Source organism: Oreochromis aureus, linkage group 23 (assembly GCF_013358895.1).
Source record: "Oreochromis aureus strain Israel breed Guangdong linkage group 23, ZZ_aureus, whole genome shotgun sequence".
Lineage (NCBI taxonomy): Eukaryota > Metazoa > Chordata > Actinopteri > Cichliformes > Cichlidae > Oreochromis > Oreochromis aureus.
In genome coordinates this window covers 35,865,813-35,889,537 of record NC_052963.1, presented here as the reverse complement: position 1 = coordinate 35,889,537, position 23,725 = coordinate 35,865,813, and the positions used below count along the sequence as shown (strand labels likewise).

At 47.5% G+C, this 23,725-nt stretch overlaps 1 protein-coding gene across 4 annotated transcripts in view; it reads right to left on the bottom strand.

Moving 5' to 3' along the window:
* The window catches only part of nfia (nuclear factor I/A), a 113,270-nt gene extending 89,819 nt beyond the window's left edge, over nucleotides 1-23,451 (bottom strand). For 2 of the 4 annotated variants that reach the window (XM_031743528.2, XM_039606748.1), the window contains exons 1-2: nucleotides 21,202-21,724; nucleotides 14,636-15,164 (exon numbers count right to left, since the gene is read on the bottom strand). In XM_031743528.2, coding sequence (XP_031599388.1) covers nucleotides 14,636-15,164; nucleotides 21,202-21,228 — 556 coding nt within the window. In that variant the 5' untranslated portion in view covers nucleotides 21,229-21,724. Of the gene's footprint in view, nucleotides 1-14,635; nucleotides 15,165-20,978; nucleotides 21,075-21,201; nucleotides 21,725-23,414 lie in introns of those variants that run through there. The other 2 variants (XM_039606750.1, XM_039606749.1) reach the window with 2 other exon arrangements.
* Nucleotides 23,452-23,725: the final 274 nt, after the last annotated feature.

Genomic DNA, 23,725 nt, shown 5'->3' with positions numbered 1-23,725 from the left:
CTCATCACGATTCAGCTGCCTGAGCTTGCCGTGACAGGGGCGCGGCCTGAAATGACCTGTTATACATTCAGGTGTGTGGACTTGTTGAGGCTGAAGCTCGGGTGGAACACACCCACCATCACCCACGGAGACAGGCAGGAAGTAGACGAGTGGAGTCCTGCAGCAGAGCGTGCGTGGGGGGGTTTAGAAAGAGCATGTTGTCCATTTTAGAGGACACAGCCTCGCCGAGTGTCCGATTTAGAATTAAAGCATTTGACAGTATTAGCTTTTCCTCCCCTGCACCCTTGAAAGTCTGCGGTGACCCAGGGATGTGTAAAACGGGGTGGCCAAATGAATTGCTCAGGCACTCGAGCTCTCCGAGCCATTACGGCAAGGAGCTGCCCTACCTGTGTCGAGTCAGCAGTCCCGCTCAGTCTATCCGTCTAATGGACAGCGCAGGAATTTAATTAGCAGGAAGCCGCAGAGCGGGCTTGGGGGGGGGGGGCAGCATAGGGAGAGTGTGTGTGTGTGTGTGTCTCAGAGAGAGAGTGTGTGTGTGTGTGTGTGTGTGTGTGTGTGTGTGTGTGTGTGTGTGTGTGTGTGGGGCCATTGAGCGGTCGACCCCTGCTATCATCCTCTGGAAACCCCGTCCATCAGCAGGACGGGTTACACTCTTATCATCAGAGTTCTGCTTGTTTGTCCTACGGGGGGGGGGGGCGGGTGAGCTTCAGTTTATCTCAGGTGATCTCACCCTGTCAGGACTCAGCCTCACTACCTCCAAATGCCGTCTCAGAACCACGTATTAAAAATGATATCTATATATCAATCCGCCCACCCATCCATCCACCCTGTGCTGGTGTCTGGTCAGGTTATGGTTTGCACCTCCTCCTGGGGCAGCAGATTAAGTACAGCTAGTCTGGCTCCATCTCGCGGGGCCCCCATCAGTTCCCAGGAGAAGCCTTTAATGGAAGAAAACCTCTAACCCACCCAAGAACCACGCCCCGTCTCTGAAGACGTTTTTGCTCCTGCACCACAGCTCTGAAATTCTCTGGACATGTATGCAACCGCTGTGATCTTGTTTTGAGCCAATCGGTGAAGAGCGCAGCCTCCTGCATGCTCCGTCCAGGCAGCTCTGTCACCTTCGCCTCAGCAGTGAAGCAGACTGCTTCCCGTGTGTGGAAAAAAATATATTCCAGTCTGCGGACACCGTCCAAAGCTCACGAGTGAAACCTGAGCCCAAAGGAGACTCGTCTCAGCTTCCTCGATTCTCAACCTCGTTCTTTCACTCAACACCAGGAGGAGGTCGGGGGGACGGTGGGGTCAGAGGACACCTGAGACCGGTGTAGTTAGTCATACCTCATACCCACCTCGCTGCGCAAACCGTCGTAAAACGGTGCTCATACGAGTGTCCTCATTAGGAGAAGGGCCTGTGTTTGTGTGTAATTATGAGAAAATTTGTTTCAGGTCATTTTACAGAGCAATGACGTCCACGTTTTGCTTTAGGTTAGTCTGAAAATATGTTTTCATCAAAAATTATTGAGCCAGATTAAGTGAAAGTACGCAGACACATAAGAAGAGAAAGAAACTTTAAACTGCATGTCTGGATAATTTCCCTTTAAAACTGAGTCAGGATACTGGATTTGGTGAGGATTATTATTTATCTGGAGCACAACATCTGAGGGAAACCTGGAAATGTGCCTAACCCGTTTAAAATAGGAGACACCTGGCAGGTGCCCTATAACACATCTGTGGCAGGCAAAGCTTCATCAGGTGAGCGTCGTTTAATACAGAACACAGACTGAAACCACAACAAACTGAAGTCACACTTCCTGTTCCGCAGCCCCCAAAGACATAAAAAAAAAAAGAGGTGAACTTCTGGCTCTACGCCTCCTCCCCGCTCCTTATCTGTCTGCATTCAGAGCTGCGCCTCCTCGCTCAGCGGCCGCTCTGTAATTGGATTGTGCTGAAATTCAGAGATGAGAAGCAAGAACGGCAAACGGGTGAAGAGAAAGCGATGAGGGCGGCGGAGAGTTTCAAAGTGTGGGAGAACCCCGGGTGAGGGAGGGGTGGGTTTCACCAATTAGCTCGGTCACCAGGCCCCACGTTCCCAGACACTCTCACCACCTAATCAAGTGGAGCTTTTGTCTCGTCTCTGAAAACTGTTTTCTGCTCTGAGTGCAAGAATAAAACGGAGGCCCCGCCGAGGCCGTCCGAGCGTGGATGGGTGGTGGTGGTGGGGGGGATGTCACAGAATGACGCTAACGAGTCGACGACCTGGGCGATCGCACGCACGCACACACACACGCACGCACACACACACACACACACACACACACAAAAAAGGAGGTGGTATCCATTACTGAGGAGCAGGACAACATCTACATTACACTGGCTGTATTGTAACACAACATCAGAAAACATGAACAGCCTGAATGATCACAAGCTCAAATTATTCATTAACCCTTTCCTGGTGAGTAAACGTGAGCTGCCGCTGCTGTGAGGAGGCAGCCGAGCGAGGCGTGCTCACATCCCCCGGCGTTTCACATGACGGGGTTCGGGGTTAGAGCTGCGCTCACGCGGACCCCTTTACAGGGACATACCGACTGTCTCAGAATAACTAGAAAGGCAGTGCTCAGCGTGCAGCTCAAACACACCCTCCGTTAGTGTGGTGACCCAGGCGTGCACAGAGGTCGACAGGGGGTTCGGGGTCTGTACCTGTGCCCTCCTCCCTTCAGTCTCAGGCTTGATCTGCACGTTCACGCTTTACTAGATCACACCTGAGATCACAGATCCACCTACATGCAGCAAACTTCACCTTCACATCACATGTTATAAGATCGGGGTCACACACTGAAATCTGTGAAGCTGCCTTTATTCACCACCAACAACCATCCGCACTGCCCCAGTAGCTCAGAGCGGCTCACAGCAACTGACGGCACAAATAGTTCAATAATTCAGTTATCGGCTCCCCAACCTCCACTAATCCTTCACATGTCAATAATTAAAAATGAACACACACACGCACACACACACACCCACACTCTCTCTCTCTCGAAGAGCAGAGGAACAAAAGGAAAAGCCTCCACAGAAGCAGCTCTTTGTGTGTTTCACTCATGGACTCAGGCCAAAGAGCTCGACCTGCAGTCTGACGGAGGCTCGCTCTATCGCTCTCGCTCTCTAACACGTGACCAACCCAACGAAGACTCCTCGGCCAGCAGCTCCCCTTCCTCTCTCTGCTGCACCGTTTTTCACTCTCATTTTGGAAGTAAGATTTCTTCTTTCTCGTGTATGTGTGTGTGTGTGTGTGTGTGTGTGTGTGGTGGGGTGGGGGTGGGGGGGTCACCTCTCTCGCTCTCTCAATTTTTCAACAAAAACGAAACAAAACAAAAAAACCCTGAAAGGTCTGCACAGCTCTCACGTTTCGGCGTCCGGGCCTCACGCAGAGCCGCTGAATATTCACGGAATCGTTCATCCTCAGATTCTCATCAGAGCCAAACAGCGATCCCCGTTTTAAAAGGACGACGGCTAATCCCACTGAAATCTGCCAAAAACCCACAGTCTCAAAATCACTGTCATTACAAGGGACGCCCCCACCCAGTTATTACTAACGTTTATTAATAATGATATTTATATTATATTATATTGATATAATAATAATGATATATAACATTTCTGACAGCTATCAGGAAAACATTCAGACTGAAATGAGCTTTCAGTTCAATTCAATCTTATTTATATATTGTTCCAAATCACAACAGTGAGCTGCTGAGAGCGAGCACCGCCAAAGGTATATCGCATTTTCTAAAAAGTTCAAAAAATATTATTATTTTACATTATTTATAATTAATTTTTTGGGGATGTAACGCAGATTTTTTTTCCAAAAACCTACATTATTCATTAATATATTTATCTAATAACTCATAAATAAAACAGGAAGGTTTTAAAAAATATAAAACTTGATAAAACATTTGTAAATGATTTTTACCTTTTTAAAATTATCAGTAAAATATTAATTACAAAATACGTACTTGTTCGTATCTGTATGAAAATAGACACAAATATTAATTTACTATCAAAAATTATCATCTGAGAAAAGTGTGAATTAATTTGAAAACATCTCCTTATTCCAATAAAATTTATCACTGCAACAATAATAAATAAATTCTTCTAATGATCAGTTTATGAAAACATACATTTGTAATATGTTTTACAATATTTTAAAAACTATTAATTAATGGTAATTATTACTGCAACGTGATTTAAATCAAAAACATTAATTCTACTAAAAATTTAATTTTAACAGGATGTGTCAAAAAAAAGTTTTTAAACTGATTTTATGTCAAAATAAATAAATAAATAAATAATTCCCAAATATTGGACGTCTGTGTTTCTTGCTGACGGTGAAACCAAAACGGAGAAAGAAGAAGAAGACGTGGTGTCGCTCTGACCCTCTTCTTCTTCTTCTTCTTCTCCTCCTTCCTGTATTTTTCAGCAGCCATACGGCGCTCTGGAGTTTCTCTCCTTCCACCATCTGTGGAGAGTTTCCCTGCAGACGCTCACAGCTGTCCTGGTTCACGTCGACGCTGGCTTCACACACAATGGGAGTGTGTGTGTGTGTGTGTGTGTTAGTGTGTGGGAGGGTTTGTGGGGGGGTTTTGGCATGAAACTCTCCCTCAGCCTTTCACGATGGGCGGACACACACACTCACTCACACACAGACACACACTCACTCACTCACTCACTCACTCAAACACACACACGCACGCGCGCAGGAAGTTTATTCACAGATTTAGTAGATTCAGGATCATGTTCAGGGGTCAAAGGTGACACTGGGCTGGGTTTTGGGGCTGCCATGATCTCACATGTCATACAGCTCGTCTGTTTTTACTTCCTGTCTGTGCAGGAAACACAGAAATATCCATGAAGATCAAAGCTGCCCCAGTTTTAGACACAAGATGATCCGTGCACACACACGCTCACCGTGGTTTTTTTGCATGATTCACGGTTCACAATCAGCCTTCCTCCTCCTCTGAAACAAGCCGTTTCAGCTCCTTTGATATCCGATGGCTGGATTGTTATTTGCAGAATGATTGTGAAAATATTTAAAAATAGCATCTGTAAAATATTCATTTGTTGTAAAAAAATGTAAACTGGTGATGTATCTAATTCTGATTTTAAGTCTGAGTCAACAGCTGCTTAAACGGTGTGAAATATATTTAAAATGATCTAAAATTATATTCTTGTAACGGGAATTAAATCCACAAGGTAAAAATTGTAAAGATTTTTTTAAAATTATTATAATAATTATATTTATATTTTCATTCTTAAAACCCTGATGAAACAATAGAAATACTAAAATATGCTTCAAAAGAAAATGAGCAGAAAAGCTTCAAATTAAACATCATCAAACAAACATCATGGAGTTTGGTGTTTTTCTTTTTCTCCTGTTATCTGTGATCCGAGGCGAGACACCAGTACAGTACACCTGCCTACATTCCCCATCTTGCACCTGGAATGCTGGCATCGGGTGGGAACCTTTGACCTCGGGTAAGCCTGACTTTTCATGCTGCCGTGTTTGTCGTCGTTTCTCTGGGAGGAAGTTGATTTTCTTCTTGCAGAAATTTCCCAGCTTGAATTTTTTCCTGTGAAGCTTCGAACAAAAACGCTGAACAGCAGCCAGACTCCATGTTGGCACGGAGTCTGGACCGCCAAGGGAGGGAGGCCTTTGCCAAGGGGTCCCTGTTGCTATGGACTCCCAAGCCCCCCTCTCTGCAACCCGTCAGCCCCTCCATCGGGTGGAGGAGTGAGGTGGGGGGGTGTTAGTAAAAGACACAAATCACGGCCGGCAGCGCAGCCACATTCCTGCAGGACGACCTCCGCAGAAAGACAGCCGAGCTGACCTTTAGAGGACCGGGAGAGGAGGAGGAGGAGAGGAATGTTCCTGAGAGGAAGAGCAGGAGGAGAAGAAAAGGAGGAACAATGGAGACAGACGCTCTGAGACACAAGGATTTACAGAGAAGAAGGGTCCTGCTTCTTTAACTTCTTCCTCTCCTTCCTTCTGTCTCTGACCTCCTCTTCCTCTATTAGCTCCTTTCTGCTCCTCCCCTCATCTCCTCTTTTTATGCATATCGCATCTCCATCTCCTGTACATAAGTCAAGAACGGAACCAGTGACATCACACTGGTTTATGGACAATGTACTGTAGTGCCTTTGCCTGAAAGTGTAAGTCTGCCTGAGGTGAGTGCTGTTGTGATTTATCGCCATATAAATAAAGCTGAACTGAATGTCTTTATTTTGATCCTCCTGTGAGCTGATTGGACGGTATCTGTGTTGAATTATTACTTCTATAGGTTTATCATTTCTAATCTGCTCTTTGTGCTTTTAATCTCTAATCTGACCTCATTGGTAACCAGGAGGAGGAAGAAGAGTTCAGGTCCTGCACACATTCCAGTTCAGACACCAGAAACGAACACAGCAGGAGGCGGAGAGCGGTGTGTGTGCGCTGTGAGATCACAAACGTGTTCCAGGCTGGAATATCAGTAGAGAGCGCAGCATTGACACTACAATTTAAACCGGATTACCTGACTTTACAGAGGGATCAGCTGATATCTGCTTCGCTGCAGGGAGGAGGAGGGGGGAGGAGCAAACAGCTCACAGCCTAAAAACTGTTCACATTTCCACGCCACGAAACATCTCGGCACTGTTTTATACCGAACTTCAGTTCTACCGATTCACACTTGTCCTCCTCATCATTGTCGTCATCCTCATTGTGTTTACATGATACTGTACAAAACACCAAAACACCAGATGAATGAAAAAACTGTTTTTTTAAAAAGATCAGTCCAGATGATCAGTTTTATTCACTGGGGTCAGTATCCTGTGCAAGGAAGCCGGAGCCTGAAGCATGACCTGCCTGGAGCATGACATGCTCATCCTCCAGCCACCACATGTCAGACACGACTGTAAACACAAAAGCTTCATACTAAAAAAATAAAAGAGCTGCTGTTAAAATCCACTGATTTTTAATATTTAACTCAAACCAAGTTCATTAATCACTGAAATAAGAACAATGAAATGTCTTGATGCATGCTCAATCATCCAGGTAAGTAAATGCCAAAAGGTTGAAAACCCTTAGTGATCCTGTATTTGTCAGGAGTATCGGAACAGTTAAGAAGCATTTTTTCTAAACACTGCGTCTCCGTGGCTTTTAAATCCCAAAACACGCTGCACCAAAAATTGGTCTACCCCAAGGATCGGGTCCCCTGACACAAACAGAGTAACATAGTGTACGCTGTTAAGTGCCAGGAGGATTGCCATGATTTATACATCGGGGAAACCAAACAACCTCTGGCGAAGCGGATGGCACAATGCAGAAGAGCCACCTCGTCAGGCCAGGACTCTGCAGTCTATTTACACCTACAGGCCAGTGGACACTCTTTCAGTGATGAGGATGTACACATCCTGGACAGGGAGGAACGATGGTTTGAGCGTGGAGTCAAGGAGGCCATTTATGTGAAAAGGGAAAGACCATCTCTGAATCGAGGAGGGGGCCTAAGGGTACATCTTTCGCCATCTTACAATGCTGTGATTGCAGCCATTCCCCAACTCTCTGTGAACGGTACTCATGGCCATTGATCAGTGGTCTCTGATCAATGGGCTTTGATCAGTGATTGTTGATCAATGGTCATGACAATTTGCATATTAATGATCTGTCCTCACAGCCCATTGTTCATTCAGTGGGTTGGTTTCAGTTATTGCGCAAATGTACTGTTTATAAGGTTGAGGAAACCTGCAGTCAGCTAACACTGAAGAAGGCACTTGGATGAGTGACGAAATGTTTCTCCCATTGAAAATGCTATGTCCAGATGAACAGAATCAACCTTTTGGGACGAACAATAAAAATAATCTTGATTGTGGTTGCTCCAGTAATCACTCAGGATTCAAGTAAATATGATCTGAGCACGCTCAGTAGGGGCGATTTCTCATATTTCCATATCCAAGGCAGTAAACATGAAGTTGTCTCCTTTTGCAGATTAAACTTCGACACAAGACGAAGGCTCCCTGGGTCCACGCGGTGATGCCGTTTTTAAAGCTTCTCGTAACTTTCTGTAAGTAACTTTCAGGAAACAGTTTGTTCTTCCTCCCAGAGTATTTTTATGAATGAGCTCCGCTCGCTCTGTGTGTGTGTGTGTGTGTGTGTGTGTGTGTGTGTGTGTGTGTGTGTGTGTGTGTGAGAGAGACGCAGCAGTCACAGATGTGGATGCTGGGTGAGGGTTCGAAGTGTGTGTTGCTTGGTTGGCGGTGGGTCGGGGGTGTTTCCTGCGGTCACAGTGTGTACTTCAGGAACCACATCAGAGCGTGTGGTTTTACGGCGCGCTCGCCTTAAATGGCTCCATATGAAGAGCGCAGAGCAGCCGCAGGAAGAGAAGGAGAAGAAGAAGAGGAGGAAACATAAAGCATATGTAAGAGGAGACAAGGGAACACACAAGTCTCCAGATTCAGTTTTCCTCAGCGCAAAGTAAACACACACACACACACAGGTCGTTAACTTGTTGTTATTGTGTTTAATTTCATCCTAAATGGAGACAGAAAGGTGCTGAGAGCGCCACGCCCTCGCATTTAAGGGTTATTCTGCTTTATTTCAGCAGCTGTGCGTCTGCAGATCAGACGGACTCTGAACACGTCCACCCCACTTCAGACAAAACGCTCCGTTTCTGACTCGAAGGAAGCAAAGCAGACACACATTAGCCACCTGGAATGGAACGAATCACAGGAGTATTCACCTGCCAGTCCTCCACGTGTAAGGTGGACTTACTGGAAGCAGGATGACGCTCGGAGGAACGAGGCAGAGAGCTGTCAAGAGGGAAATGCCGCCACACAGAGCGAGCAACAGACGCTTGCTTTAATACGGCCTCCACAGCACCACCTACGGAGAAAGAGGACGGTGGTGAGGTCAGCTTCAAGTGTCCAGTCTTCTCCTGATCTGTGGCTCAGTGAAGCATCATCCTTCAAGGCTGAAACACGAAGCAGTCAGGACAAAGAGTCTGATTTCAATGTCTTCACAAAAATCAGAAACCATTCAGATCAAACACGGACTTGAGGTTTGACGGCGGCGTCTGTAAGTTTGGACTTTAAATAAAGTTCTGGGGGTTCTGAACAACTCCTCTGTGTGTGTGTGTGTGTGTGTGTGTGTGTGTGTGTGTGTGTGTGTGTGTGTGTGTGGTTAAACTAAGATGGCGTCCGGTGTGTGGCGTAGACTGGGGCTGCTCAGACATGTGGTAACGAGTTCAGAGATGAAGCTCCAAATCTCTTTAAGAGCTCAGGAGGACGGAGGAAGTGGGTCACACATCTTCACACACACACACACACACACTCTCTTTCTGTTTACTTGGTCTGAGCCCTGCGGGGCCGTTTAAGGTGACGGCGAGCGGAATATCTGACCCTCCTCATTTTGTACTTTTGGCTCGTTATCTTGCCGACACCCAAAAATCCTCCTAAGAAGCACGAGGTGAACAATCAGAGAAGAGACAAGAATAAAGTCTGCGCTCGGCACAAACTGACCAGAAACATCAGAAAAAACCCCAGCATCAGCTGATCATGTCCTTAAAACAGGTGTGACACACGCTCAGTTATTGCATCCAATATGGCCGTCAGCACCGGGTGGGCAGAGCTGTGGGGTTTAATGATTATTGCATGAACAGACGCATTTGTGATGCAGCAGAGGTTAGGGCGATAAAGCCAATAAAATCCTGTCAGGTTTCAGGTGGACGACCCTGCCCAGGTCTGATGCTGACTCTGGAGCATTGTGCTGCAGATGAAGGGCGGCGCCGTCTGAGGTGCTGGCAGTGGTTCGCCGCAGAGCCTCAAGCATTACTGTGAAAGTCCCTCTATCAGACTTTTATGATTCCATCTCTCTAATTGTGTTTAATCGCCTTTACTGCTCACATAAATATTATCCATCTGTAATAACCGTTAACGCCGTTATTCCCGCCTACGACGGCTCTAAATCTCACAAACAGCTGCTCTCGACCTTTTTTCACCTTCTGTCCCGCATGCCGCCCCCTCCAAATCGCCCCCCAGCTCCATGTGCGCTCAACTGGCTGCTAATGAGGGGCTGACATGTTTATCCTGGAGGTCAAACGGCCCAATGATGGAGATCACGACCCCGACGTGCTGACCTCTGACCTGCCAGCACGTGTCGATCTTTCCTGTGTTGGTAACACCCGCTGCTGCCACCGCTGCCAGCGAGCTCACACATCAGAGGGGTGGGGGGAGGGGTCTATGTGACCTCTGACCTCCCAAAAGTTGCATAAGTTTGCATGTGTCTGTTCTGTGTGTTCACAGCGAGCCAAAGACCGTTAATTTGAAAAGCTCCACTTGTTGAGGAGCTTCCTGGGCTCAGCTTTAATGGTACGGTTTTATTTGAGACTTTTTAAAAGGTCTCTGCTGTAACTGCCCAGGGATGCTTTGGAATGTAGCCAGGAATCAAACTGCCAACCTTTTCATGAGCAGACGACCTGCTGTAGCTCCATCGTCTCATTTTCCCGATGCGTTCCAGGCTCAAACATCTGGGACTTTTAATAACAATCCAGCTCCTGCAGTGCGGCTTCAGCAATCTGCTGATATTGAGTCCAGTGGATGGTCTGTACTGTGAGGACCAGACTGCTAATAAAATCAATACATCCAAATAATCACTCAATTAGAATTTATTAGTAAAATAAACTGATCAGAATGAGGTCTTTCACTGACTGTCCCTGCTGTGATCGGAGCTCAGTGTGGGAGTCTTTCCTCCTTTCCCTGCTCCGAGTGCGCCTCCTCGCACACCGAGTGGAGCAGAAAGAATCCAAATATGAATCCATCGTGTTACCGTAGTGATGCACGCGGGCGTCCCAGACCGTGTTGCACCGAGCGCAGGTGTCAGCGGCGTTTTACAGTCGAGTAGACGACAGTTACACCACAAACAGGTGTGAAACCTGTCCACACTGCTGACTGCTTCGTGTTAGCTGTGCTTGCTCTAATTAGGGTGGCGTGAGCGGACACACAGCAGTGAGCGAGTGGCTTTCAGAGTCCAGACTGGACCAAAACCTGGAGACCTATGTGAGTCTAAGGCTGCAGTTTAAAGTGGATATAAGCAAAGGTTGTCATGTGATAACTGACTGCAGCCAACCAATCGCTCGCAACTCCAGGCTGCTAACACAGCAGACACTGAGCGGACGCGCTCAGAAGAGGCCTCCTATCAGCAGCAGGTGGAGGTGAAGGTGGAGTTCAGCTGGACGTCAGCTCTCGTCTCTTTGAAGTCTCTGCTGCGCCACATTCTGAGGATTAAGGAAGAAATGGTTTGGCGCACGCTGCCGTTTCTACGGGCAACAATGTTGGCCCCCACCCCAAGTCAGCGTGACGGGGATGAATTTAATTACCCACTCGGGCTGCCCTGACAGACCCCACCTCCGGCCCCACGAGCCACGAGGTCAGCCCGCCTTCACACAGCTTTTAATCGATTCCGTCGTTCCGAAAAAGCTTGGTCGTCTTAAACAAGAGGCCGGACCAATTCAAGGATTCAAAGCCCTCACAGCTCTGCGTGGTGAAAGTTTTTCAAAATAAAAGCTAAATTTAGATGATTTTGAAGAGCTGCCACTGTTCTCGCCGCAAATGATCCCCCTCTGTGTTTGTGACGGTGGCGAGCGGCTGCTCCGCTCAAACAAAAACCTCACTGAGGGTTTCATGCTCGCTGCCAAGAATCAGAGCCTTTCCCCTCAAAATAAAACCGCGACCGCAGCCGCCTCCAGACTCAAGGAGGCTCAGTGTGAAGCTGCACAGCTGATCAGCGAGCGCACAGTGGAAACATACACAGGCGAGGCAGGCGAGGCGATGTGGACGGAGGCGTGCAGAATGGGCGCTCTCTCTGGGCTCACAGAGGCTTCAGTCTGAGAGAGGAAATGATTGTAATTAAGCTTCAGGGATGGAGATCTTTCAGAGCACTCGGGCCGTTTGTGCACGATGACGGATCACAGCTGAGAGCTTACCGCCACAAAAACACGAGACTGAGGCAAAACCTGCAAAAACAACTGTTTCTACTGATGTCTGCCTCAAAAAATCCACTTCAAGTCCCGAAAACAAAAGAAAGAAAGGAGGAAAGAATTCATCCAGTCACAACTTTAACCAGGAAATCAGAGTCAAGGAAATGAAGATTTTAAAGCTGACTTTTTCTCCTTTTCTCCTAAATGCACCTGTAGTTCAAACTGCGTTTCAGCCACTGAATGTAAAAACTGAACTCTGAAATTCACCAGAATTTAACCTGACCTGAGAAATGTTTGGCTGGAAACGGCTGTTTTCACTCAGGCTCTGAGGCCTCTGGAAATCAATCCGCTGCTGGAGGAATCTGAAAGTGGGCCTGGCGGATAAATCTGAACTCAGGAGCTCCAACAAACTTAGAACAAGCTCGGTGCCAAATATTCAAACCGGCTGCCAAACATCTCCTCTGCGTGCCTCTGCCACCGTTCGCTGCTGCTCTCTGGAATATTCCAGCCAGCCAAATTATTTTCCCGTAGAATCAGTCGGAAATCGGGAACGTGCTGAGCAATCGCTCCGGAGATAATTGTGTTTTTTTCTGTGCCAGCTTCACCCCAAAAGCACGCCGAGCTGCTCTGCTCACGCCGGCGTCTCCGAGTTTCCTTTGACTTGTGCTTTGGTGACGAAAAGACGAGTGTCTGCAGGAGATAACACGCTGATCTGCTTTAAAACTGAGAGCAGGGTGTGCTTTCATCCCCAGACAAACAGAGCAAATTCTATCAGCTCACAACTAAACAATCTCATATTTAAACCTCTCAGGAATGCAAACAGAGCAGATGTCATCCCGCAAACTGTGCACAAAGCACAAAATGTAATATCTGTGCATTCAAGGCTGGAAAACTCTGATATTTGTTAGGTTGTGTCACCAAGCGAAAGGGAAATGGACTTCCCAACGTGTGGTTAACGTCGTGAAAGGGTCTTACTTTAGCTTTAGTCCTAAACTAAGACGAGACTGAAGTTTAACAGCAGCACTCAGGAGACTAACCGTGGTCTCCTGAGTGAAAGTCCTCAGATATAACACCACCAATCCGCTCTCTGGGTTTACATCATGCATTCATAAACAGGAGTGTTGGGGGAAAAAAAAGTCGATACAGAACAGGACTGTTAGGATATTATACAGGAACACCAAATATCATTTTTTTTAAATAAATTAAAATACTACCAACAAGAGGACTCATCTGAGGTAAGTTTAGCCAAGCAAACGGAAATCAGCTAAACCAAAAAAGAAAAAAAACACGACACGCTCAGCTCGACAAAGCTTACAGCTCAGTCACACGAGTAACGATGAGACGGCGACAGATCTGTGATATCAGTTAATCAGTTTTCTGAGACACACACTGCATGTAGTTGCCAACTTGACCCCATTAACTGGCTGACTGACTGCAGACTGATTGCAGACTGATTTTCTTATGGCAACATTTGCAGCAGGTTTTACTGACACTGTTGGTTTGCTTGACAAGCTCTTTTTGCAGCAAAAATAAAACTGATGTGAGACATCATTGTCTTCATATATCATTATCTATCATAACAGAGTTTAACTTTGAGGACATTTGAAAAAAGGTGATAAATAAAAAGTAAATGTAATACTGTAATATTCTGTGTATTACAACATGTTAAAAGTAGTACTAATATCACAGTAATAATCTAGTGTCATGAGTGAAATATTGTGATAATATCGTACCGTGGAGTGATTCTACCTTTAGACACAAAGTAAAAGCTTACCTACGATTGTCGCTAATCAGCTGCAGCCTGCCTGCAGATGGTGCACATCTGCAAGTCGCTTAGAAACCCACCTACACCTTAAGTCCTGCTTCACATTGCACCTGAATTACTGGGTTTTCACATGATGTTGGAATAATTGGAAACATGAATTTCCTGAAACAACAACTTAGAACAAAAGTGTTACTGCTGTAGAGAGATCCCAGAGCAGATACCACCCAACCGCCGCAAGGCGTGCCCTCTGAAACGTGTGCTGGACTTGCACAGCTGGGGCACATTTAGCTGTGAGACTAGGCCGTTTCATCAAAGAACAGCTTCCAGAGATGCATTTATTAATCAGCTAAAGGCTTCCTTCAACAAACAAGTTCATCTTTGAAAGCTGTGAGAGTCAGACCAAAGAAGCGATCAGGTGGGCTAAGCCAAAAATAGCACAGCATTAACGTTCCGAGTGCAGACAGGAAACCCGCCGTCCCATGTGGATCCATGCGAAGGGACTTGAGGACAAGCTAGCTACCTGCAAAGTTTTTCCCACAATAAAACCATGTAAATTTCATTTTACAGAGATCATTTCTGTCTTCCACTAAAGGAAGACCACTGCAGTGAAACTGCAAGGTGTTGGTAGCTAAATGCAGTTTAAACTACATGACAAACATGTTCTTTCTTCATTAGCCAAACTGATGCTGCCACAGAAATACCAAACATGTCCACAGCAACCTCAGAGAAACGAGCATCCAGCACCTGAAGTGCTCTCATGATCCGCCAGCAGGACCGCCATTTTCTCGCAGCATCTCTCTCACACACACACACACACACACACACACAGACAGACACACACACACACACCAGCAGCAGGAGAGGCGGGGCTTACCTGCATGCACGAAGTAGGCCAGGTAGAGATCCAGCTCCTTGACTGAAACTCCAATGTGATGCGGCTGCACGCACAGGCTGGGGTTCGAACACTGAGGAGACTTTACCAGCCTCTCCCCGTCAGTACTTTCGAGGGGAATCCCTTTGAATAAAATCACCATGACCAGGTCCAGCCGCCACACTTTGTCCGCCTGGCGCAGGCAGTCGATCCTCCTCATCTTGCCCTTCTGGTCGGGGTTGGACAGCACGCAGCACGGCGCCTTCTTCCCCGTCACCGTCAGCACAAAGTCCTCCCTGAACTCGGGCCGGATGTCCTTGCGCAACTTGGCCAGGAGGCGAGACGCCCACTTCTGTTTGACTTCGGGCTTCTCACTGAGCAGCTCGTCCTTCACGGCGCGCTCCTCCTCCTTGGACATGCGCTTCTCGTGCTTCTTGAAGTACTTCCTCTTACGGGCCTGAAGGTTGAACCATGTGTATGCGAAGGCCCGGACGTGGGGCAGCAGGGCTTCAATAAAAGGATGGAATTCATCCTGCGGGACAGAGACGGGAGACACGGTGAGCGGCAGGTGACATGTCACGTGGCCACATACAGCATTTAAACATTATAAGAAACATGACGACTGAAGCACCGGCTAATGAACATGTTACAGACGCAGCTTTAAGTGAAGCTTTTCGTGTTGTGTTTGGGTGGTTCTTAAAACTCAGACCTCAAAAAACAAAGCGTTTGTCTCAGCTTCATAATAACGCGAAGGATAATAAGAAACATGCAGGTGTCTGCTGGTTAAAGCAGGAAACTAACAACAGCCTTTTGCATTGACATCGACCCATCCATCCTCCCCGACCTCCACCCTGAGCCTCCCCTGTCTGTCTGTCGACTCCTTTTTTTGCTGTCATCACAAATACTGCAGTAGAGAGCTTCACATAAACGTACTTGCGTCAACCAGAGAGGTTAACAAAGGGTTCCCTTCAGCTGGTGTGAATTTAGAAAAATTATTTTATAAAGCAGGACTGGAGATCAATTTAACAAAATCCTCTGAATGTCTCTTTGTGCATCGTTCTAGGATATTTTTCACAAAATTTGGCTTTAACGACCTGAAGTCAAAAATTTTGCAGGGAGGAATGTAGTGAGGCTGAGGAGCTGTTAAAAACCTCTTAAATATGCACTTTAAAAATACAACGTTTCAGACGTGAATGTTCGTATTTGGAACATAATCAAGTATCTGCTCCACAGAAAAAAATAATAGAATATTTCTCCAAATTTTAATTTGCAAATTGGGAATGATGGATGGGAATAAGAAAAGAAACAAGAAAACAAAGAAATACTGTAAGAAGTAAAAGTGGAAGGAAAATAAGGAGGAAATTATGGAGGAGGGAATAAAAATTTGAAAAGGAAAATCAGAAGAAAAGTAGAAAATATAAAAGCAGAGTTCAGACTGCAGCTTTAAACTCAAACCTGCCCTCGACTCTGTGACATGAAAAAAAAAAACACCGCCGAGCAAGCGGCGGGAAGCCCAGCGCAGGGCAGCGTTCCTGCAAGCGCTCCGAGCGCACCGCGAGGAGGATTACAGCTGCATTAAAGGTGCATTATGTGGCTTTTGGCTGGTGAGCGTGGTGCAGTTAACAAGGTGGGAATATGGTTAGACAGCACGTCGTGGATTAGACCCAATATGGGGCGGGTTACACCTGCTCTGTGCCGGCTTTCTGCGGGCCGACTAAGGTGCTGCAAACCACAGCACACAAACACGAGAGGAGGAGGAGGAGGAGGAGGAGGAGGAGGAGGCTCAGCTTGGCCGCCTCAGGTTTCAGGGAGCAAAGCTGCACGAAGCACACGGAGCCCACACCTCCTTCTCCCGTCTGCCAACACAATAAAGATGAGAAAGCCTCCAAAACTCAGAGACCTCTGACGCACAGCGGGCCCAGCTAGGACTAACCCAGGCTGCAGATGTGGCCACATGTGGTCCGCACTTTGATCTCAGTGAGGTGAGCTGCTCCAGCTCTTGATTTTTAACAGTTGAATTTTATGAAAGATCATTTTTAGACACAGCTTTCTCAGATCTGTTCGTTTCATGGTTTCAAATTTTACCTGCTGTAAAATCTCAGAGCTTCAGTAACGACAGTATCCTGCCTCACCGTCTCAAATAGTCTCCTCAAACACAAGCAACCATCCACCAGGCCAGCGGCAGCCAGTTCAGGGCTGTGATTGGTTCATGAATCCTAGCAAAAACAACTTTTCCTTCCGGACTAAAACATGTTTGAGTAAAAAGTGCAGATGTGCCGTGAACGGGGTGAGTGCATGGCTTCCTCCTCAGACGAGCAGCGGATTCAAACCCAGAGTCTCTGTACTGACGGCGATAATGAGCTCAGGAATAAACAGACACCGTTTTTAGATTTAAGAAAATCACCGTCAGGTAAAAGTAATCCGAGTACAGTATGTGTGGCTGTTTGACATGTGGCAATGAAACGACTACGGTCACATGCTGAACCAAAAAACAAAAACACGTGCACCAAACTTTCAGTTTTTAACAAGCACATTTCACCCTCGATGGCCGGGAACCAATCAGGAGTCAACAGGAAGTTAAGGCTGTGACATTTAGATGTTATCCCAGAAAACAGGTTTTACTGCAGTTTAAGAGCAGCGTGTGATGAAACTCTGCAGGCTGAAAGACTTAATTTATTTACAACACATCAGCTGATTTTTATTATTGTCTGTTATTTACAGAGTATAAAGGTGGTTGCGGGGCTGGTCAGAGGCAGGGTAGCAGGTTCAGGTGTGAGCTGATTAAACAGGTGAAATCAAAGTGTCCAAGAGCAAGGATGAAAAACTACTGCTGTGCTGCTTCTCGGCGTTTGGACGCTCGTCTGCGGTGCTGCTCAGAGAAAACCTGTCATTTCACTTTGTTTCCCTCTAAACACAGACGGCCATGAAGGAAAACAGCAGCAACGGCATGGAAGGAGGAAAATATCATCCCGGGGAAGCGGACGGACAGAAAACGTCTTCATGGAACATTTTTGATTCAGACCAAACCCCTCGGAGGCCCAGAGCACCTCCTCCTCCTCCTCCTCAGCCACGTACTGAAAAGGAAAAAAGCTCTATTCATAGATCAAAGAGGCTCGCACACATCTCGATACGTGTGAATGCCTCCGACCGGGTGGCATGTGGACGCCGGCTCACAGCTGTGCACGAGCCCCACAAACCCGCTTTCTTTCTTCAGAGGCGAGCTACTTCACAGGAGCTCGAGCTGTGGAGTCTCTGAAAGCTGCAGCGCATTATTATCATCACTGTCCTGAACCGAGTCTAATCCAGGAGTCCACCTGTAGCAGCTCTTTGACTCTCTCCTGCCTCAGTGACAAGCTCCTGTAGCACTGCATGTTCACAAGCAGCCGTCACAGCTGATTTCAGAGCACACACACACACACGTCCGAGTGAACCAGGATGTCCTGGGGTCTGACCCGATTCTCCTCGAGACCCGGAGACTGTGTTTGAGCACAGCGTGCAGGAAACTGTTAATTACATTCATTTTAAAACTGAAAGTTTCCAATATATCTGCACTCGTTCAGAGCAGAGTGCCTAGAAAGGAAAAAGTGGGAAGAGTGGAATCGTGACACCCCGCCGCGCGCATCATTTCAGTTTAAATCACAATAAATACAAAGACTCTTTTATCCTACAGGAAACGGTCACACTGAACCAACGACGGCTTCCTGTCTGCTGCTTGAAACTCATTGGTTCCCTCTGCAAACACAAACACATTTTGTGGGATTTTTTCCAATAAGCAGGATGGAAATCTGGATTTTTGGGCCCTAGTTTCAGCGGGGGATTAATATGTTTGTAGGATCGGTGCACACTGGGTGCTCAACATTAACACTCAAACTGTTTGGTTTGTTAAAAGAAGAGTTGGGGTTGGGCTGCAGGTTCGGGGTTAAACGTATAGAAACCAAAGTTTTCCAGCTGGGAGTCAGAGCTGTGTTAAACCTGGAGCTCGGAGCGCTGCCTCCAAAGAGGAAACTGTATCTCCAGGCTGTGCATCAGAGCGCCAGCTGCACGCCTTTTTTTCATACAACACTGCTCGCCCTCCCTTGTCAGAGGCTGTGAATACAGCACATTGTTTCTGGTTGGAGACGATCCAGGCGAGCGGCTTCGTCTCCAAAGCGCCTCCAGCAGCTCCGCGGCCGACCTGCAGCCGCTCTCCGAGCCTGGCTTTCACCGCAGGACGGCCTTTTGTCTCCGGGCGTCCTCGGGCGCTTATTAGGACGCCGAGCGGCTGCTGGATGGGCGATGTGCCTTCTCTCTCTCTCTCTCTCTCTCACACACACACACACACACACACACACACACACACACACACATTCCACAGTGGATCTGCAGCTCGCTGGCTCTGGATGTTCGCCGGAGCCACATACCAACATTCCTCACAGCCCAGTGCAACGTTTCAGCTTCCTGAGCCGCTCACACCGGCTCCACCGCCGCTTCCTCCACCGCCTCTTCACACTCTGCCCGCTGCAAACAAAATCCCACTTAACAAGTCACTCACTCTCAGATTGAGCCTGAAAACAGGCCGGCATAATCCCTCCTGTTCTCAGGAATGTTTGCTGTCCTCAGACTGAATAATCCTGCGGCACTCCTCGCAGAACTCCTGCCGCTGTGTTTCTGGGGTTTTTAGAGGTTTACTTCAGTCTCTCTGCTGCAAATATTTTAAGCCACAAAACAAAGAAAATTCAGACGTTCAGCGTGTCGGGAAAATCACCGGCAGGCTGAAGCCAGGCATCGGCGCTCCCCACAGCCTCATGTCCATGTTTGGATGGATTTGAATAAGTGAAACTAGTGCTGAGAGTTAAATCTCTGTGTTTTGTTAGTGAGCGTGTTATAAATCAGACTCATTAAAAATCAAACGACACGCTGATCAATTTGTTTGAGCTGCAGGGAATTTTTCAGCTTCCTTGAAACATGAAATTCCCGGGTTGGAGGTAATCTGGGTGCCGTTCCCTCCTCCTGAAGCTTTCTCCCTGTAATTTGACTTTTTTGGTTTGAGCTGATTTGTGCTGAAGCGGTCGGCCGCGCTGCAGCTCAGCGCTGAATGAAAGGCCGCCCAGCCGAAGTGGGTGTCTTTCTTCGTCTCTCTCTCGGCCTTTTTTCCCTGCAAGGGGAGAGCGAGCACGGGCCGAGGCTCGAGTCCCCCCCTGCACCTCGGTGACAGATGTAATAGGCTCCGAGTAACAACAACCCCCTGAATCATAGTCATTTAGAGGCGCAATAACCCTAATCCCCCCCACTGCCACACTGAGGGAATTATCGGCCTGTCGTCTGAGGCCCGGCGGAGCTGCCGACACTCCGCTGCGAGCGCCCGGGGACCGACAGAAAGGGTCTCACCAATCAGAGGGTTCGATCCCCCTCATACCAACTCAAAGACAGCACGTTCCAATTAAACCAGCCACACACACACACACACACACACACACACTCCTGCTTTATGTTTTGGGGATATGATGGTGTTGGATCATCTTGATGCAGGTTTGGGAAAGTCCAGCTGATCGGACCCTTTAACTCTGACTTTACTAATAAACACATAAAAATATTTTGATTTTTATATTTTAAAAACGATCAAAAAATCTTCTGCTTTTTTGTTTTTATTCTCTTTAAATCATCGACCTGGAACTACGCACAGATCTGAGCTGTTTTTCTTTAAAAGAAGTTTAAACGTTCGTCCGAACCACCGTGGAGAAATATACAAATTTAATCACACCGTAAATGACCAAAACATTTCGTGTGAAGCGCCCTCCCGTGGCCAGTGGGCAAAAACAAGCAATTTACATCACCTCTGAACAAATTTATCCCAAAGAATTAAATATCCACAAAGGAATTTCACATTCAGACTGAACACAGACAAAACTTTAATAATAATTAATTTTAACATTTAAATTTAGATTTTCCCCCATTTCTCTCTCTCTCTCTCTCTCTCACACAGACACACACACACACAGAGTTGTCAGAATATTTCCCTGAAACAAAAATAAAAAGCTGAATACTGAGATGAATCTCACACACGTTCACACTGAAACATTTTCCTCTGAGCAGGATTTGTAAAAACCGACAGTCTGCTGATTATTGGTTTTACTGCCCGGTAATCAGATTACACGTAAAGCTGCTGCAGATTCACCCACAAATAAAACCAGAGTCCGAGAACGAAGGCGACAGGGCAAACACGAGCACGCCTCACGTTCATTCACAACCACGATCAATAAATTCTCTGATGAAACTCATCTAGAACTAAACCTGCGTTTTCTCTGCGCCTCATACACCAGAGCAACTGTTTGGAGCCTGAAGCACGTCCAGATAATTCTACTCTCACCTCTGACCCTGAACGCAACCCCGCAGGAGCGAGCGGCTGGCGGCATACAGCCCCGCAGAGCCCCGCACAGCCCCGCGCAGATCGGCGGCGGGACTCAGCGCGCTCAGCCCGGGCACGGAGCCGCGGGCAGAGCCGCCGGAGCTCCAAGCGGCGTGTGCCGCGCGCACAGCCGCGCGCACGGCCACGGACAAAGTGCGTGAAAAGTGCAGAAAGTGTGACTGACCTGCGTGAGGCACAGCGGAGAGTACATGTCCGTCCTCCGTCCGCCGCCCGCGAGCTGCGCTGCGTTTATGAGAGCGGCTGCGCGTGCGCGGGGCTCTTACTGGAACTCCGGCCCCGCGTGTGTGCGTGCGTGCGTGCGCGAGGAGCAGCCGCCGAACTTTGACCCCGCCGTCTCCGCTCCGCAGCCCGACACCATCCCCGGTAACGGCGCCGAGAGCGCGCTCACAGCTCCGCGCGGCCGCGGCGCGAGGCGGCCCCCGGCAGCATGTCCGTCCGCCCTGCGGTGCGCTGTGGCCGGCGTGCGGCGCTGAGGCTGCTCGGTGCGGCGGGCACGCGGAGAGAGCGCGCCCGCTCCGGCCTGAGCTCCGGGACCTCCGGACTGCGGCGTCCGCGCGCTCACACCCGCTCCTCGAGCCTCCGCTGCGTGCGTGCGTGCGTGCGCGCGTGGCTGAGCTGCTGGATGCTCCTCGCGTGAACCCGACCGCGGACTCACTGATCGGTATCACCGGGACGGGCTGAAAACTTGGAGGCTCACGTGACCGGCGGAAACAGCGCGGGCGGGGGGGCGGGGGCAGTTTGGGTCGGAACTCTGAGCTGCAGCTGCGCAGTTCTGCTCCCTGATTCTGCCCGCACAGGGTGCAGGGGCACGGCACTCAGGGGCCCTGGGCAAAACACACATAACACACACGAATAATACACACAAAGACACAAAAGTACACAAAAATACACACGAAGACACACAAAGAAATACACAGAAATAATTCAAATAAACACAAATAATACACACACGCACAAATAAATACAAACACACACAAATAATAAACACAAAGACACAAGTACACAGAAATAATACAAATAAACACAAATGCATATAAATGAATACAAATACACACAACTAAATACAAACAATATGCAAACACACAAATAAATAGCAATGATACAAACACACAAATACACACAAACAATACGCACAATTACACAGAAATAATACAAATAAACACAAATAAATACAAGTAAACACAAATAGACACAAATAAAAACAATAAAACTAAAATAAAAACAAACCGCTGAAAGTGTTTTTCTCCTCCAGACAGCAGGAGCCTCCAAAGCCCTCCTCAAATTATTATTATTATTATTATTATTATGAGGAGAAATGAGCTCAGCTCTACTTTACATAACACACACACACACACACACACACACACTTAAATAATGTGTGTGTGATCAGATATGTTGCCAATCAGCTGTTCCTTATGTAAAGCTCTGTGACCTCTGACCTGTTTCCTGAGTTGAGTGTAAACAGCTGTTGACCTTCATCTTTTTTTTTTTTAAATTCCGTGTCTGACTTTTTTTTTTTAGATATTTTTGTGTTTTGCTTCCACCGATGTTCAGTTTTTGTTTCCCGCAGTATAAATGAGGAAAACAGACAAATGGACGAGTATGGACCCGCCCTCTTCACCACAGGTGTCTTATTGTTCACATGTGTGCATCTTCGTTTTCAGCATCACGCTGCTCTGAGATCCATCACACACCCGGCACCACCACCACTTCCACCATCCTCTGTTTCACACTGACTCTGGATCAGCAGCCATCAGAAACAACTGATTCCTGAAAGCTCGTCCGTTTGCAGCTCCGTGCCTGGAATCAGCTGCGTCAGTGCGCTGCAGGCTCTACCTGTTCCACCTGAACAGCAAGAAGGATGATGACACACAGAACCGCTTTGAAAGGTTAAAGGTCAGATCCTGCCATTTACTGTGAGGAGCGTCTGGGGTGATCTGAGGACCTGCTGTCTGATAAAATATCTGAAAAGCTGTTTATGATGCTAAAGCCTCACACCTGCAGGAAGTTCACAGGTCTGAAGGAAGGCGGCTGGAGTCACCCGAGGCACTCAGAGAGTCTGTAAATGGCTTTACGGGGATATTAGTCTGTGGAGATCCTGCAGGAGCATCTACAAGATTCAATAAAGCCTCCATAAAGCTGCAGACGCTCGGATGGTCCCGACAGTACCATCAAACCGACGCTGAATCACCACGGAGACGCACAGACCCACCATAAACCCACACAGCAGTCCAATCAGCACCAGCCTCCACCTGTCCCCACACAGCCCCTCAGGTGACCAACCTGCAGGAACATCAGTGGGTGGAGCCACAACAGGACCTTCTGTTTCACCAGAGTTAAACACAACAACACAAGAACGAACCAATCAGATCATACCTCATAATCATCGTCATCAACATCATCAGCAGCAGAAATTCACTCAGGTTATCTTCTTTGAACTCAGACACACATGCACGGTTCTTTTATCAGCCAATCAGAGGACGCCACGTCACGACAAGTCTGTCTCAGATGAAACATCACAGCTGTAATCAATCAATAATCAATCATTCTGATCTGATCGTCAGAGTCCACGAAGGATAAAAGCAGGTTTGGATTACTCAGATTACAGATTACACGCCATACGCACCATTACAAAGGCGAGTCAGGTATGACCCACAAAACTATTATAAATCAATAATTAGGACAGA